The sequence below is a fragment of the Gobio gobio genome (assembly GCF_949357685.1).
Source record: "Gobio gobio genome assembly, chromosome: 23".
Lineage (NCBI taxonomy): Eukaryota > Metazoa > Chordata > Actinopteri > Cypriniformes > Gobionidae > Gobio > Gobio gobio.
The window spans coordinates 38,308,653-38,324,355 of NC_137119.1; the positions used below are offsets into that span (position 1 = coordinate 38,308,653).

The following is a 15,703-nucleotide window of genomic DNA, read 5'->3' on the forward strand; positions in this document are numbered from 1 at the left end:
GGATCTAACGTCATAAAGTACATCATGCATCAAATGAAGAGCAGTGACGATTATTGGAGGGTGACCGGTCAGAGCTGTGGCATGTCGTTGTCTCCTGACGCTTCTCAATTCCTTGACATGATGGCAGGGTTGACAAGATGGCAGGGTGTCGATACTCCTAACAAGATCGGGACTGTAAAGTTGACACAAGCTGTAACACTCTTGGCTAGACATGAGCATCTTGTATGGGGCAAACTGCCGAATAACACCCCTATGTCCCCCGGCAGCACAGTGGTTGTCGAACCCACATCTTCAAAATCCATGCCGCGAAACATTATGGTTGGACGGGTGGTTACACCCATGTGGGGTGACAGATATGTCCCCATGAGGATAGTGAATCTCTCTGATCGGCCTGTGACTTTGAAGAGGAATTGCAAGTTGGCCGATGTATCGCCCTGTATGGCAGCTGAAGACTTTACAGTTTTCCAGAACTCCAGTCAGGTTGAGGCTGGTGATCAAGCAATGAGGTATCCCGAAGCAAGCAATGAGGATTTTGAGAAGAAACTTGCAGAAGCTGGTCTGAAAGATCTAGACCTCAAGTCGTGCCAAGTTAGTCACTCTATCAAAAGGGAGTTAGTTCAGCTTTTAGTCAGCTATAATGACATCTTCTCAAAACACGCTTTGGATTGTGGTGAGGCAAAAGGCTTCTCTCATCGCATTCGCCTGATGGATGAACGTCCATTTCGCCTTCCTTACAGGAGAGTTCCACCAGCTCATTACCAAAAATTGAGACAGGTCTTGACAGAAATGGAGGATCAGGGCATAATAAGGAAATCTACCAGCGAATTTGCCTCACCATTGGTAATGGTATGGAAAAAGGATGGCAGTTTGAGAATTTGTACCGACTTCAGGTGGCTTAATGCCAGGACTTTAAAAGACGCACACCCACTCCCGCACCAATCAGATTGTCTGGCAGCTCTGGGCGGAAATGTCTATTTTAGCACAATGGATTTGACCTCCGGCTTCTATAACATCCCCATGCACGAGGAGGATAAAAAATACACAGCATTCACCACACCACTCGGATTGCATGAATACAATCGAATGCCACAAGGTCTGTGCAATAGTCCGGCCTCATTTATGCGAATGATGCTGAGTATATTTGGTGACATGAACTTCACCCAGCTGTTGTGCTACTTAGATGACTTGCTGGTATTTGCAGCCACTGAGAAGGAAGCCTTGAGTAGGCTAGAAGCGGTATTCCAGAGACTCCGCCAGCATAATCTGAAGCTCAGCCCGAAAAAGTGTCACCTCCTGCGAACTTCCGTGAGATTTTTGGGACACATCATCGAAGGGGGTGGAGTTGCTGTGGACCCCGAAAAGGTGGGCGTCATTTCCCGCATGACCAAGAATGATCTTATGGAGGATGACGGAGTTACTCCTTCGGTAAAAAGAGTTAAATCCTTTCTGGGGATGGTCTTTTATTATCAACATTTCATATCAAATTGTTCTGCCATTGCCAAACCATTGTTTGCCCTCACTGCTGGTCAGAAGAGGAAGAGTAGAGGAAATGTTGCAAAAAAAGCTGGTACTTTTAGAAAATTGAAGGCCTCCGACTGGACAGAAGAATGTGACATGCGTTTCAGTGCTTTGAAAGAGAAGCTGTTGAACTGCGCAGTCCTGGCGCATCCTGATTTTTCAAGACCCCTGATATTGTCCATTGATGCTTCTCTAGATGGTTTAGGGGCGGTATTGTCTCAAATACCTCTGGGCGAAGACAAAGCAAGGCCCATCGCTTTTGCAAGTAAGACACTTAGTGCTTCCCAGAGGCGATATCCAGCCCATCGTTTAGAATTCTTGGCCTTAAAGTGGAGTGTTTGCGAGAAGTTTAGTCATTGGCTTAAAGGACACACATTCTCTGTCTGGACGGATAACAATCCTCTGACGTATATAATGACTAAACCGAAGCTTGATGCCTGCGAACAACGCTGGGTCGCGAAGCTAGCCCCTTATACCTTCGAGATACGTCATATAGCGGGCAACAAGAACATTGTGGCTGATGCTCTCAGTCGAGACCCTTTTTCAAAGACAATCGGCCATAGGCTGCTCAACGAACAGTATGAGAGTTTGCTGTCTGAAGCTGAGGGAGTCAGTGAGGAAGGGATACAGGATACCTTTCGACTGAAAGTTCAATGTCAGCGGCAGGGGTCGGAGACTGACCCAGAAGAGATCTTTCCTGTGGCTAGCTCAGGCACTTGTAGTGTTGGTGCCGTTCATGCTGTTTGTGAAGCTCACGACAATTGGGAGCTGGCAGCAGAGTCCAGAGCGGTGCAGTTGATCCAATCTGTTCAGCAGTTTACACCATCAAGCCTGGACATGTTGCCAGAACTCTCCCTACAGGAACTTCAACAAAGACAAGAACAAGATCCAAACATATCTGTGGTTGTTCCTTTTGTGGTTCGTAAAAGAAGGCCTTCTAGACGTGAGAGAGAAAACTTCAATCTAAGTGCACTTTCTCTCAGCAAACAATGGGAGAGACTTACCTTCCTGGATGGCATACTCTATCGAGTAATCAAGGACCCATTGAGTAAGCACAAGAGATATCAATTTGTGCTCCCAAAGAGTCTTAGAGCAAAAGCATTGAGTGGCATTCATGATCTCGCTGGACATCAAGGGCAAGCAAGAACTCTTCATTTAGCGAGGCGGCGATTCTATTGGCCAAAGATGGAGCAAGACATCAAGTCTTATGTTAAATGTTGCCAAAGATGCATTCTCGCTAAGTCGCCTGAGCCATCTGCTAGAGCCCCGTTGGAGAGTATCAGAACCTCAGCACCCATGGAATTGGTATGTTTGGATTTCTGGAGCGCAGAAGACTCTAGGCAGAACTCTGTTGATGTGCTGGTGGTCACTGACCACTTTACAAAATTAGCTCACGCATTTCCATGTGCAAATCAGACAGCTAAGCAAGTGGCCAGGAAGCTGTGGGATCACATTTTCTGCGTCTATGGCTTTCCTGAACGTATACACACCGATCAGGGCGCTAATTTTGAGAGTGGTTTGATTGCCGAGCTACTTAAATTGTCAGGAGTGGCTAAGTCGCATACCACAGCGTATCATCCAATGGGCAACGGAGGGACTGAGCGATTTAATAGGACTCTAGGAGCTATGTTGCGTTCTTTGCCCCTCAAAGCTAAACATCAGTGGCCCCAACAAATCCAGACCCTGACATTCGCTTATAATGCCACTGTGCACGAAACAACAGGTTTCTCACCTTTTTACCTCATGTTTGGCCGTGTGCCGAGACTTCCGGTAGACGTGATGTTCAAACAGGTGCTCAGAGATCCCGTGGTGGTTGATTACAGTAGTCATGCCAAGACACTGCTCTCCCATCTCCATGAAGCAGCAACTATTGCACAGCAGCATGCTGTCAAAGAGCAGAAAAAGCAAGCTGAGGGATATAACAAAAGAGTGAAGGGTACTCACCTAAGCATTGGAGATCGTGTGCTGATTGCTAACAAGGGAGAGAGAGGGAGGAGAAAACTCGCCGACAAGTGGGAGTCAACCCTGTATGTTGTCATCAACCAGAATCCCCAGACGCATACCTATATGGTGCAGGATCAAAAAGGAACAAGGAGAGTTGTACATCGCAATCTCTTGTTGAACATCAGCTTCTTACCCATTCAGACGGAACTCGGAGGAGCCAGTAACCCGTATCTCAATGACTGTGATGATGATGGGGAGTCAGTTGCTCATCCGCAGCCTCAGGATCTTGCAGATTGCTTGGAGAGTGAAAGTTCAGAGAGACGGACAAGCCTCTGGGTATTAGATGAAACGGAACATTCCCTGGGTCAAAGCTCACTAAGTGAAACTGGATCTGTGCAGTTCCATACTGAGGGAGAACAGCAGAGTCAAGATGGTGATTGTTCCGAGAAGTTTTGTGATGAGGACGGTCATATTACAGAGCCTTGTAATGTTCAGACAGACTGTCTTAGTCTTGATGGTGACAGAGCCTCCTCCATGGTGGAAACAAGAGACATGCCCAATACGGAACAGCCTAGTCAAGAGACTGGAGACCGAGACACTCTGGGTGTAGAAAATACTCAAGAACGAGTTACACGTGCTGGAAGAGTGGTTAAGAAGGTCAATCGTCTTATTGAATCTATGGCACAAAGGCAGTTAAAGATTAAATCACTTACAAACACATTGGGTAGAAAGTCCCAGTCACTACTCGCCTTGTTTTAAGAGGTTTTCTATAGTCCAAGTCCATATTCTCTGATACATTTGAGTATTATCCCTGTGGCCGTAAAACAATCCATTTGATGTGACTTAGAGATTTTATACATTTGATTTAAAGATTTGGGGTTTAAAACCCGGTATGGTGTAAAAGGCATCATTTTATTCTGTGAGTTTTTTAAGGCTTGATCACCCTTGAACTTCTCTCAACCTTTTAAGAAGGTAGCATTTTCAGGCTGAAATGGGTAAAGAGACATTTTGGAGACATCAGTCAAGTGTATAAATGAAGTTGGTTGAGTCTTTGGGATTTTGGTGAATTCAGAAGGGGGTGAATGTAACAGGTATTAATTATAACTTGTGTTTTAATTTAGATTCACACAAAATCCTAGTTTTTCTATTACATATGTACGTGAGAAAAGAAAAGAAAATGTATTTTATTGTGTCTTTAGTAAGTTTTGCGTTCGTCGCAGTTGTGACGTCATTGGCGCGTCGCGCCGCTCGCACGCGCTCTCTCAGTCCGCGGGAGGTCTGAGCAGAGCGAGGTATGCATTGTGTGCACTCCTGTTCAAACGAGTGTTAGAAGTGAACATAATCACTAATTAGTTTATTTGTTTCGATAAAAATGTCAATGAGTATGCACTAGTATGTAATCTATCCTCTTAAAGATGTTTTTCCTGCATAAGTGAGAGTTTAACCGAGTGAATGCAGTGTCACGTTGTATTGTATGTTAGTGTGAAAGTTGGCCTGTGAAGCGTGTCTGCTGATATCTTTTCTATGTTCAAATGTTTGACAGGAGAGGGCTGATTAACTTTGCACAACACTGAATGCAACATATTTACTGCATATTTTCAACTCATGCAGGTATGGTTATGAATTGTTTTTGTGATTTCTTCGTTATGTGTTCAACCATATTGGTTATATAAAATGCTGGAATGTGGGTGATTTAAAGATGTATATTATATGAGTTTGGTTAGTGTGTATATATATATATTGTATTATTTCACTGACTGTTGATACATCTGATGTGATATTTTCTTTATATTTTCTCTGACTGTAAATGAGATTGTGTATCGTGAACTCGCCTCAGTCCGCGGGAGGTCTGAGCAGAGCGAGGAGAGGGCTGATTAACTTTGCACAACACTGAATGCAACATATTTACTGCATATTTTCAACTCATGCAGATAAAGCAACCTTTGGACCAGCAATTCGACTCCAGTCTTTATTCTTAACACAACACAACGCAGAGGGGTAGCCGAGCTGTAGTGACAGAGACACACGCGAGGCGCAAACCGGCTACATATAGGTGCTCGTGTGTGAACGCAACACGTCCGTCACTTGACTATACAATGCATAATAAATGTGCGTTTATGAATTACGCAGACGGTGAGCGTTTTAGGGATATTCTGTGAATAAAGTCAGAGACTAGTCTATGGTCACTTTAGCCATATTAGCCGTCTGTACAGCATTTTAGAAAGCTCATTAAGAAAGGAAATTTGCAAACATTCACAAAATATGAAGTGTTATCCTTACTTGTTCTGGATATGAAGTTAGAGCTCGAAGTGTTGGTATTGACCCACCCTTAAGAAACAAGTTTTTTGCAAATTCAGGGCTGACCCTCATTGGTGAAGCAATCATGCGTAAAATGATTTATAATGATTTCCGCAAATATATAAAATTTTACTGACATTCTTTGGCACAGTTCCTTCAGAAATTAAATTTAAAGGGTTAGTTCACCCAAAACTGAAAACTAGCCCATGATTTACTCACCCTAGCTGTATATGACATTCTTCTTTCAGACGAACACAATCAGTTATATTAAAAATGTCCTGACTCTTCCAAGCTTTGTAATGCCAGTGAATGGTTGGGTCATTTCTGAAGTCCATCTGCATCTATCCATCATATAACTGCTCCACACGGCTCCGGGGGGTTAATAAAGGCCTTCAGAAGCGCAGTGGCGTGTTTGTGTAAGAAAAATATCCATATTTAAAACTTTATAGACTAAAATAACTAACTTCTGGTGGTCAGCGGTACGCAAGTCGACTAAAAGAGTAACCCCTGACAGGATAAACAGGAGCATCACACGCTTTGACGGCTCTCTCGGATAGTGCTGGGCAACAAACTATTGCTTCTCTTCTCTTATATCGAAATCTTCTGCCATTTCTCTTTTAAAATTCTCATTTTAGACTAATTCATGTTTTGCTGTATCCTCTGTGCTTCTGCGTTCGTCAATACGCATGCGTCAAGGGTTACTCTTTTAGCGCAAGTCGACTTGCGTACCGCTGACCGCCGGAAGCATGTTATTTTAGTCTATATAGTTTTAAATATGGATATTTTTCTTACACAAACGCACCACTTCACTTCAAAAAGCCTTTATTAACCCCCTGGAGCCGTGTGGAGCAGCTATATTATGGATAGATGCACTTTTATGGACTTCAAAAACGACCCAACAAGTAACTGCCATTATAAAGCTTGGAAGAGTCAGGACATTTTTAATATAATATATTTTATTTGTCTGAAAGAAGAATGTCATACACCTAGGATGACTTGAGTGTGAGTAAATCATGGGCTAATTTTCAGTTTTGGGTGAACTAACCCTTTAACCTCGGTGTCCTCAGTGACTCGGATGCCGGGAGTCTATGGAGACTCGTATGTCCGTTGGTACATCCAACAACAGGACATTTGTAATGTTTTTGGCGCAGACATTGTAATACTCTAGCTAGCTGATATACAGTAGTGATGTGTCGTTCATGAACGATTCGTTCATTTTGAACGAATCTTTAATATGACTCGGGACTACCGAGTTGTCTCAGAGAGTGATTCGTTCATTTTGTGTTGACCGCGCATGCGCATTACGCTGAATCTGTACTGGAAAGAACAAAAATGATTAGTTCATCTTTCGAGTCTTGAGTCTCAAATTCGGGTTTGAGTCTTTCGTTCTTCCTGTCAGTCCCATAGACTCTATGCTGTCAGTAGCGGAAACAGAAAAGATTCGTTCTTTCGAGTTCGGGTTTGAGTCTTTCGTTCTTCCTGTCAGTCCCATAGACTCTATGCTGTCAGTAACGGAAACAGAAAAGATTAGTTCTTACGAGTCTTTTTTTATTTATTTTTTTATATATATATCATTCTCAGTTAATATCAGACATAAACAAATATGGGAAATATATTGACTATTCAAGTCTAACATCACAAATTCAAGTCAATTAGACTATTACTCGTTTTGAATCAACTGTATTTTATTTTTCTCTATTGAGTTATATATATTTTTTTTGTTCTTGTGTTATTAATGAATAAAAATCAGTTTAAAAATGTTACCTAAACCTTGTAACATAGCTTATAGGCCTTATATATATAAAAAAATAAAATAAAATAAAATAAAAACTACGTGCTTGTTAGTAAAAAGGTAGATAACTAGTGTTCAAGACGAGAAGTCACACGTGACAAAAGAACGAATGGCTCAACGTCAAACCCGAAAGACTCGAAAGAACTAATCTTTTCTGTTTCTGTTACTGACAGCATAGAGTCTATGGGACTGACAGGAAGAACGAAAGACTCAGTCAAACCCGAACTCGAAAGAACGAATCTTTTCTGTTTCCGCTACTGACAGCATAGAGTCTATGGGACTGACAGGAAGAACGAAAGACTCAAACCCGAACTCGAGACTCGAGACTTGAAAGATGAACTAATCATTCTGTTCCCGGACCTGTGTCACATGGCCCGGCCCCAGCAGATCAGAGTCAGACACAGACGAGTCGACAGACTAACGTCTCTAGGAGTTCGAAGACACCAGAGACGGAGAAAAAAACGTGATAAATATGAAGTTGCAAAAGAAAGAATGTCTTGGATCAGGAGGTGAGGTGAACTAACAGAGTTAGACTGCAATAGCCTGACCCAACAACTAATCAATTAATTAAACGTTTCAGTTTCTTATCATTTGGCTTTGGTTCCAGTACCCTATAGTTTATTTTTATTTAGTTTTACAAATGTAATCAACATTTTCATAAGTACTAGATGGGTTGGGCTATTTAACATGTCATTTTAATTATATTTTTCTGAAATGACTCGAAATGACTCGAAAAAAGATTCGTTCATTTTGCTGAACGAGACTCAAAGATCCGAGTCAGTAAAATGATCCGAACTTCCCACTACTAATATACAGTGAGTATAAACAGAAATGGCGTCTCTGTGCTTCTCACTCAGGGGTGTGTCTATGCTAAAAGGGCCAATCATCAACAGTCATGGGCGGGGTTTCCCTACTCTTACGTAGGTAGGAGTAGGGGGAAATGTGAAACAGCACGTTATGAGAGATTGATAATGATTGATGGGGATTATAAAAAAAATAGTGGGTGGATTTTTACCAGTATAGGCTGGTTGTTTACACACACATGTGTTAAAAAGGTAATTTTGCATAATAGGTCCCCTTTAAACATAGCAGGCAGTTTACAGTATATACTGTGCAGTATGCCGTAAGCGGTATGCTGGTTTCATGCATTTCTTGTAAATGTAAATAAATGTTGCAAAGAGCGTAAAGTACTAGAGAGTGTGACTTAAACATGCAACTGGTTTGTCGACTGACTAGTTCCCCCATTTAAGCAGGCGATATGGAGTCTCACAGAGCACTGCCATGAGAGATCATTAGAGAGAGGGAGACCTGGGCAGAGGAAGCTGGTAACTGCAGCAGTCTGTAACTAGGTCAGGTTGAGACTGAAGACAAACAGAAAGAGAGGGGGCTTGTGGGATGAGGCAGGTACTTTAAAAAGAGTTGCGCGTTTATGTTCACCTGAAATAAGCACCTGTCCTCTTCAGATCAGCCGTTCGCTCTGCTCTTATTCCCTCTCACTTTCTGTGTTTTTATTATTCCTGATTGCATAATTACAAATATTTCCCCTGATTATATGAGCTATAAATGTGGAAAAGGCTCATCTTTGGTGTAGGGTTTCCTGTGAAACAATTATCACTCAGAAATTCCTTGTAAATTTCACAAATAATTACAGTTAGCACATTGAATTTAATATGAAATTTTGAAGTAACAATACTATTTTATTGCAATCATATTCCTGATTGCATAATTCAAAATATTTCCCTTTTTAAGATGGTTTGGAGTGAATATATATGCTATAAATATGTAAATGACATTAATGTGCTAGTCCAGGGCTTTTCAAACTTTTAGATCCCACGGACCCCCGAATATGAACATCCTCGTGTGAGGGACCCCTGTCCTGAAATTTAAAAGACATCTGTCTTTTATAAACACCTGATTAATAAAATTATATATATAACATTAGTTTCTATTAAGTTCCTTTATTATACATCTTCTCTACTCACTATAAGAACGCACTGTTAAATGCATCATTTATTTATTTAAATCCAATTTTTATTAATTTATATTAATCGTTAATTAATTTTTTTTTACATCTTCTTATATGTTAATTTAACATTTAATCACTTATTTATCTTAATCAAATTAATTTTTATCAAATTTGTGAAAAATAACAAAATTATTAAATAAAAGTGCAAACTTTTAGAGAAAAAACACATTTATATACACATGTGTTTTTTCTCTAAAAGTTTGCATATTTATTCAATAATTTTGTTATTATTATTATTATTATATTCACAGTTTTAATGGCTTTTCACATATATTTATTTTAATCTCATTTATTTATTTATTTACTTTTGACATTTTTATCAATGTTAATTTACCATTCAATCATTTATTTATTTTAATCTCATTTATTTACTCAATTTTATACTTACTTTTCTCTACACTTTTAAGCAAATTTAAAAACAAGAAACTGAGCCAATGTATTTATTTACTTATTTATTTTTGTGCATGTTTTATATGTTAATTTAACATTAAATCACTCATTTATTAATTTTAATCTTATTTATTTATTTACATTTTTTCATGGTTTTTCTCTAGACTTTTCCACGGACCCCCTGTCACTCCTTTGCGGCCGTCTGGGGGTCCCCGGACCCCAGTTTGAAAACCCCTGTGCTAGTCTATACTTTTATAAAAACCCTTTAATGCCGGGGGGAAAAAGAAAATGGTGCAGGATTTTCTTTTTTAATTATTAGTAAAACTTACTTGCAGTTTATGAATGAAAATTGTTTCAAATCGGCAGTTAACACACTGAATTAAACGTGAAATTTTGAAGGAAAAAGCCTAAAATAGTATTTTCTTGTAAAATGTACTCCAATAATCTTTGTTTCATTTACAACTTCCATTTTCTTGCAGTATTACTAAATTGTATTTTAATGTAAGCATAAAATAAAAGCGTCTAGAATGAGAAAAAATGTGGGGCGGGGCTTGATTTTGTCTTTGGGGATGGTTGTGGTTTGCTATTGGTGGATCTCCTGTGAGTGACAGGTTGCCCCGCCCTCACGCCAGTAAACACGTCATCAGAGAAGAGAAGAGATTTCGCTGCAAGAGGGAGGGGAAGTTATTTCGATTAAAGATTATGAGGGCACATGAATTAAAATGTGATGTGCACTGATAAATCATTTATAATAAATACTGCAATATTCCATAAGAAACAATCAACTGAACAATTGTCAATTTTGATTTCATGGTGACTTTAATGAAAGTTTAAAAAATGCAAAAGTTTAGAAATAGAGAAAATATCTTTAGTACAACGCACAAGCCTCCACCATGATAGAGACACAAGTGTGTGTGTGTGTGTGAGTGTGTGTTAGAAGAGGAGGTAGATGGTTCAGTACAAATCCTGGGCAGCCTGTGAAACAAAGCAGTCTTGGATGGAGGGATAAATGGAGCGAGCAGATAGAGGGGTGGAGTGGAGGAGAGGCTTTCAACCCTGTTTGTCCTAAATGCCTGGAACATCTCACGCACATGAGTGGCTCTGAGTGTGTGTGTGTGTGTGTGTGTTTGTGTGTGTGTGTGTGTGTGTGTGTGTGTGTGTGTGTGTGTGTGAGTGAGAGAGAGAGAGAGAGAGAGAAATCTTGATACGTGTTTGATCTTTCTTCTATTCCGTTTGCAAAGACTTGTGAATTTGAGAGAGAAATTGCTTGCACAATCAAATGGTTGTATGAATGTAGTATTTTTGGCAGGTTGATTGTGAATTAAACGCTTAATTGAATGTGTAAAACGAATAACAGCAGGGTCATTTCCTAAATGGGCATCAAACACCAGCCCTGGAGTGTTTAGTGGCCTTTTATTCTGTGGGTTACAGTCGGAGGTAAATCAGTGTGTAAAAGAGAATTTAGGTGAGAGATTATATGAGACTAATGGAGATTTTCTTGAGTGTGTGTGTGTGTGTATACGTCAGGACCTAGTTAAGGTTCTGGCACGCTTTTGAGTAGACCAAATACAGAGGAAACAGTGTCTTGGGACCAGAGGAGGGATTCTAATGCTGGAATTATGAAATGTATTATCATTATATTGTCATATTTATTTAATTTGTCACACGGTTAGTTGAAAGCAACATTAAACAGATATAAATGTGGATTATAAATTAATATTTCTGTTAAATATATAAATAAATGATGTATTTGTAGAAGTAGAACCTCTGGAATAATATTATATTATTATACACATTATAAATATGAATAACTATTTGGAAAATGGTTAAAATGTATATTTTTTTCAGAGCTGTGTTCAGTGTTATTGTAGTATACTGTTATAGTATTTATTCATATTTTGAATCAGCTTAAATTTTTTATTTTAGTTTAATTTTAGTCATTTTGTTATGCACTTGTCTTTTTATTCAGTTTATGTGATTTTTTTTTTAACACTTTTTTCAGTTTTAGTATTTATTAAATGTAACAGTAACAGATTGACAGTTAATTGAAGACATGTAAACGTCTTTTAAAAAGGAAATTATCATGTTCATAATTATTTAAAATTCTCCTATATATTCACTCAATTTGTGATTCACTCAACGAATATGATTTTCATCTTTAAAAACTGAGTTTAATGGGGTTTTTTTTATTATTATCCAGTATATAGCCCTCTTTCTACATGTCTTTCTCTGTGAAATTATGCTTTGGATTACTTGTTATTGAACTGCATTGATCAAAGAATCATCAGTTCACTTCCTTACATTGCCAGGGATCTGTATGTAAAGCTATGATACTGTATGCCTCCGTTTATAGAAACGTATTGTTTTTCCTGAGCTCAGTGTTGGACAAATAGGTCATTAGGGTCCATGTGATTTCACAGATATATGAAGCTATGCATGCATGGTCATCATGTCTATGAAAACTGATCTTGTGTGGACTGGTCAATGTCTAGACTCTAGAGGAAATAAAATGATGTCGAGGACAGATCCCTTAATAAACATCTGAACGACAAACTATTAGTTTTGCATTAGTCAATAGAGAGAGGTAGCATGGATTCAACTTTTTCAGAGGTGATTTGTAAATATCATTTCATCATATTTGAGAGGTGAGGATTGTATGCAATTACCAGAATGTGTTTTATTCATCTGCCGGTACTATCTTAATACTGTTGATTTGTATAAAACACACACAGTCCAAGTCTAGTTTTCGATACAATACAGGTTAGGTTTATACTCATTGTCAACAAATATATACATGTGGGTTCCCGGCTCCCGCACAGTGGATATCACACAATGAATCTAAGGTTGTGGGTTTGTGTTCTACCATTTTAGCGTAATGGCTAAAGCTTAAGACAAAAAGCGGATGCTGGTTTGGGTCATTAGCTGATAGCACCGTGTCCTTGAGCAGGGCACTTAACTTCAGGTTACTCCGGAGGGATTGTGTCTGTAATGAGTGTATTGCAAGTTCCTTTGGATAAAAGCATCTGCTTACCGGAACAATGCATGTTTGTTAATTCAGTTCAGTCCAGTGCTTTACACAATGCGTATTGTTTCAAAACAGGTTTACAGAAAATGTAAAATGGTACTATATATACACTATATTGCCATAAGTTTTGGGACGCCTGCCTTTACATGCAGATTACCTTAAATGACATCCCATTCTTGATCCGTTTTAATATGGAGTTGGCCCACCCTTTGCCGCGATAACAGCTTCAACTCTTCTGGGAAGGCTTTCCACAGGTTTAGGAGTGTGTTTATGGGAATTTTTGACCATTCTTCTAGAAGCGAGTTTGCGAGGTCAGGCACTGATGTTTGACGAGAAGGCCTGGCTCTCAGTCTCCGCTCTAATTCATCCCAAAGGTGTTCTATCGGGTTGAGGTCAGGACTCTGTGCAGGCCAGTCAAGTTCCTCCACACCAAACTCGCTCATCCATGTCTTTATGGCCCGACGCTTTGTGCACTGGTGCAGTCATGTTGGAACAGGAAGGGGCCGTCCCCAAACTGTTCCCACAAAGTTGGGAGCATGAAATTGTCCAAAATGTCTTGGTATGCTGAAGCATTAAGAGTTCCTTTCACTGGAACTAAGGGTCCAAGCCCAACCCCTGAAAAACAACCCCACACCATAATCCCCCCTCCACCAAACTTTACACTTGCACAATGCAGTCAGGAAAATTACCGTTCTCCTGATAATCACCAAACCCAGACTCGTCCATGGGATTGCCAGATAGAGAAGCGTGATTGGTCACTCCAGAGAACACGTCTCCTCTGCTCTAGAGTCCAGTGGCGGCGTGCTTTACACCACTGCATCCGGCGCTTTGCATTGCACTTGGTGATGTAAGGCTTGGATGAGCTGCTCGGCCATGGAAACCCATTCAATGAAGCTCTACACACTGTTCTTGAACTCATCTGAAGGCCACATGAAGTTTTGAGGTCTTTAGCGATTGACTCTGCAGAAAGTTGGTGACTTCTGCGCACTGTGACCCTCAGCATGCGCTGACCCCGCTCTGTGATTTTACGTGGCCTACCACTTGCTATTGTTCTCAATTGCTTCCACTTTGTTATAATGCCACTAACAGTTGACCGTGGAATATTTAGTAGTGAGTAAATTTCACGAATGGACTTATTGCACAGGGGGCAACCGATCACAGTACCACGCTTGAGTTCACTGAGCTCCTGAGGGCGACCCATTCTTTCATAAATGTTTGTAGAAGCGTCTGCATGCCCAGTGCTTGATTTATACACCTGTGGCCATGGAAGTGATTGGAACACCTGAATTGAATGATTTGGAGGGGTGTCCCAATACTTTTGGCAATATAGTGTGTGTGTGTGTGTGTGTAGTAAGGTATATAAGGAATCCAACAGAAAAAAGGGAGCGATTACAACTTGTACTCGTAATGATTTACTCGATAAATAATTTTTGACAGTTTCGTGTGTTGAACCAAAGTTGCCATCATTTTTTTGTCTCCCCTGCTAAACTCTGCCTTTCTTTCTTGTTTTTCAGTATGTGGCGTTTGGATCCCTGCTATTCATCCTCATCTCCATTTCCACCTTTTGCATGGAGACGCACGAAGCGTTCAACACCATCTACAACAAAACCGAGAACGTTACAGAAGGGAACGTGACGAGAGAGGAGATCGTGTACGAGGTGGTGACGGACAGCTGGCTGACGTACGTGGAGGGAGTGTGCGTGGTTTGGTTCACCATCGAGGTGTTCACGCGTGTCGTCTTCTGTCCCGACAAGGTCGAGTTCTTCAAGAGCGCTTTGAACATCATCGACTTCGTGGCCATCTTGCCCTTCTACCTGGAGGTGGGTCTGAGCGGACTCTCTTCCAAAGCGGCAAAAGATGTTTTGGGCTTCCTGCGCGTGGTGCGCTTCGTCCGAATCCTGCGTATCTTCAAGCTGACGCGTCACTTCGTGGGCTTGCGTGTTCTTGGGCACACGCTCCGCGCCAGCACCAATGAGTTCCTCCTGCTCATCATCTTCCTCGCTCTTGGCGTTCTCATCTTCGCCACAATGATCTACTACGCCGAGAGGATAGGAGCCCACCCGGACGACCCTACTGCGAGCGCGCACACCACCTTCAAGAACATCCCCATTGGTTTCTGGTGGGCCGTGGTGACCATGACCACCTTAGGCTATGGAGATATGTATCCGGAGACGTGGTCAGGCATGTTGGTGGGGGCGCTGTGTGCCCTCGCGGGTGTGCTGACTATTGCTATGCCCGTTCCCGTCATTGTTAACAACTTCGGCATGTATTACTCTCTGGCCATGGCCAAGCAAAAGCTGCCCAAAAAGAAGAACAAACACATTCCGCGAGCCCCGCAACCCGGCTCGCCCAATTACTGCAAGCCGGATGCCCTTGCAATGGCGACGGCCTCGCCCCAGAGGATCCTGGGTAACGTGCTGGGCGGCGTGCTGGGGTCGAGCGGGCTGGGGTCGAGCGGGCTGGCAGGAGACTGTCCTCTAGCTCAGGAGGAGATCATAGAGATTAACAGAGGTGAGATACAGAACAAATACACACAGATTTTCTTGTGCACCACAAAATCTCTTTCATTGACTGTTTTTAACCTCGTTATGGAAGATTCTTTCCATAAGAATTTTCCATAGGGTTTGGTCATCTTATGTTATGGCATGTGAAAGCCATAGAACAACAAGTTTCAACAATATGGTCAAATATTTTTAATGATAGTACTGAA

General features: G+C 41.0%; 1 protein-coding gene across 6 annotated transcripts in view; it reads left to right on the forward strand.

The window, feature by feature from the left end:
• Positions 1-15,703, forward strand: part of kcnc3b (potassium voltage-gated channel, Shaw-related subfamily, member 3b) — a 94,605-nt gene that overhangs the window by 48,725 nt on the left and 30,177 nt on the right. For all 6 annotated transcript variants that reach the window (XR_013815674.1, XM_079806282.1, XM_079806281.1 and 3 more), the window contains one exon: positions 14,508-15,504. Coding sequence is in view for 5 of the 6 variants with exons in the window: in XM_079806282.1 (XP_079662408.1) it covers positions 14,508-15,504 (997 nt within the window). In the remaining variant the exon portion in view is untranslated. The remainder of the gene's footprint in view (positions 1-14,507; positions 15,505-15,703) is intronic.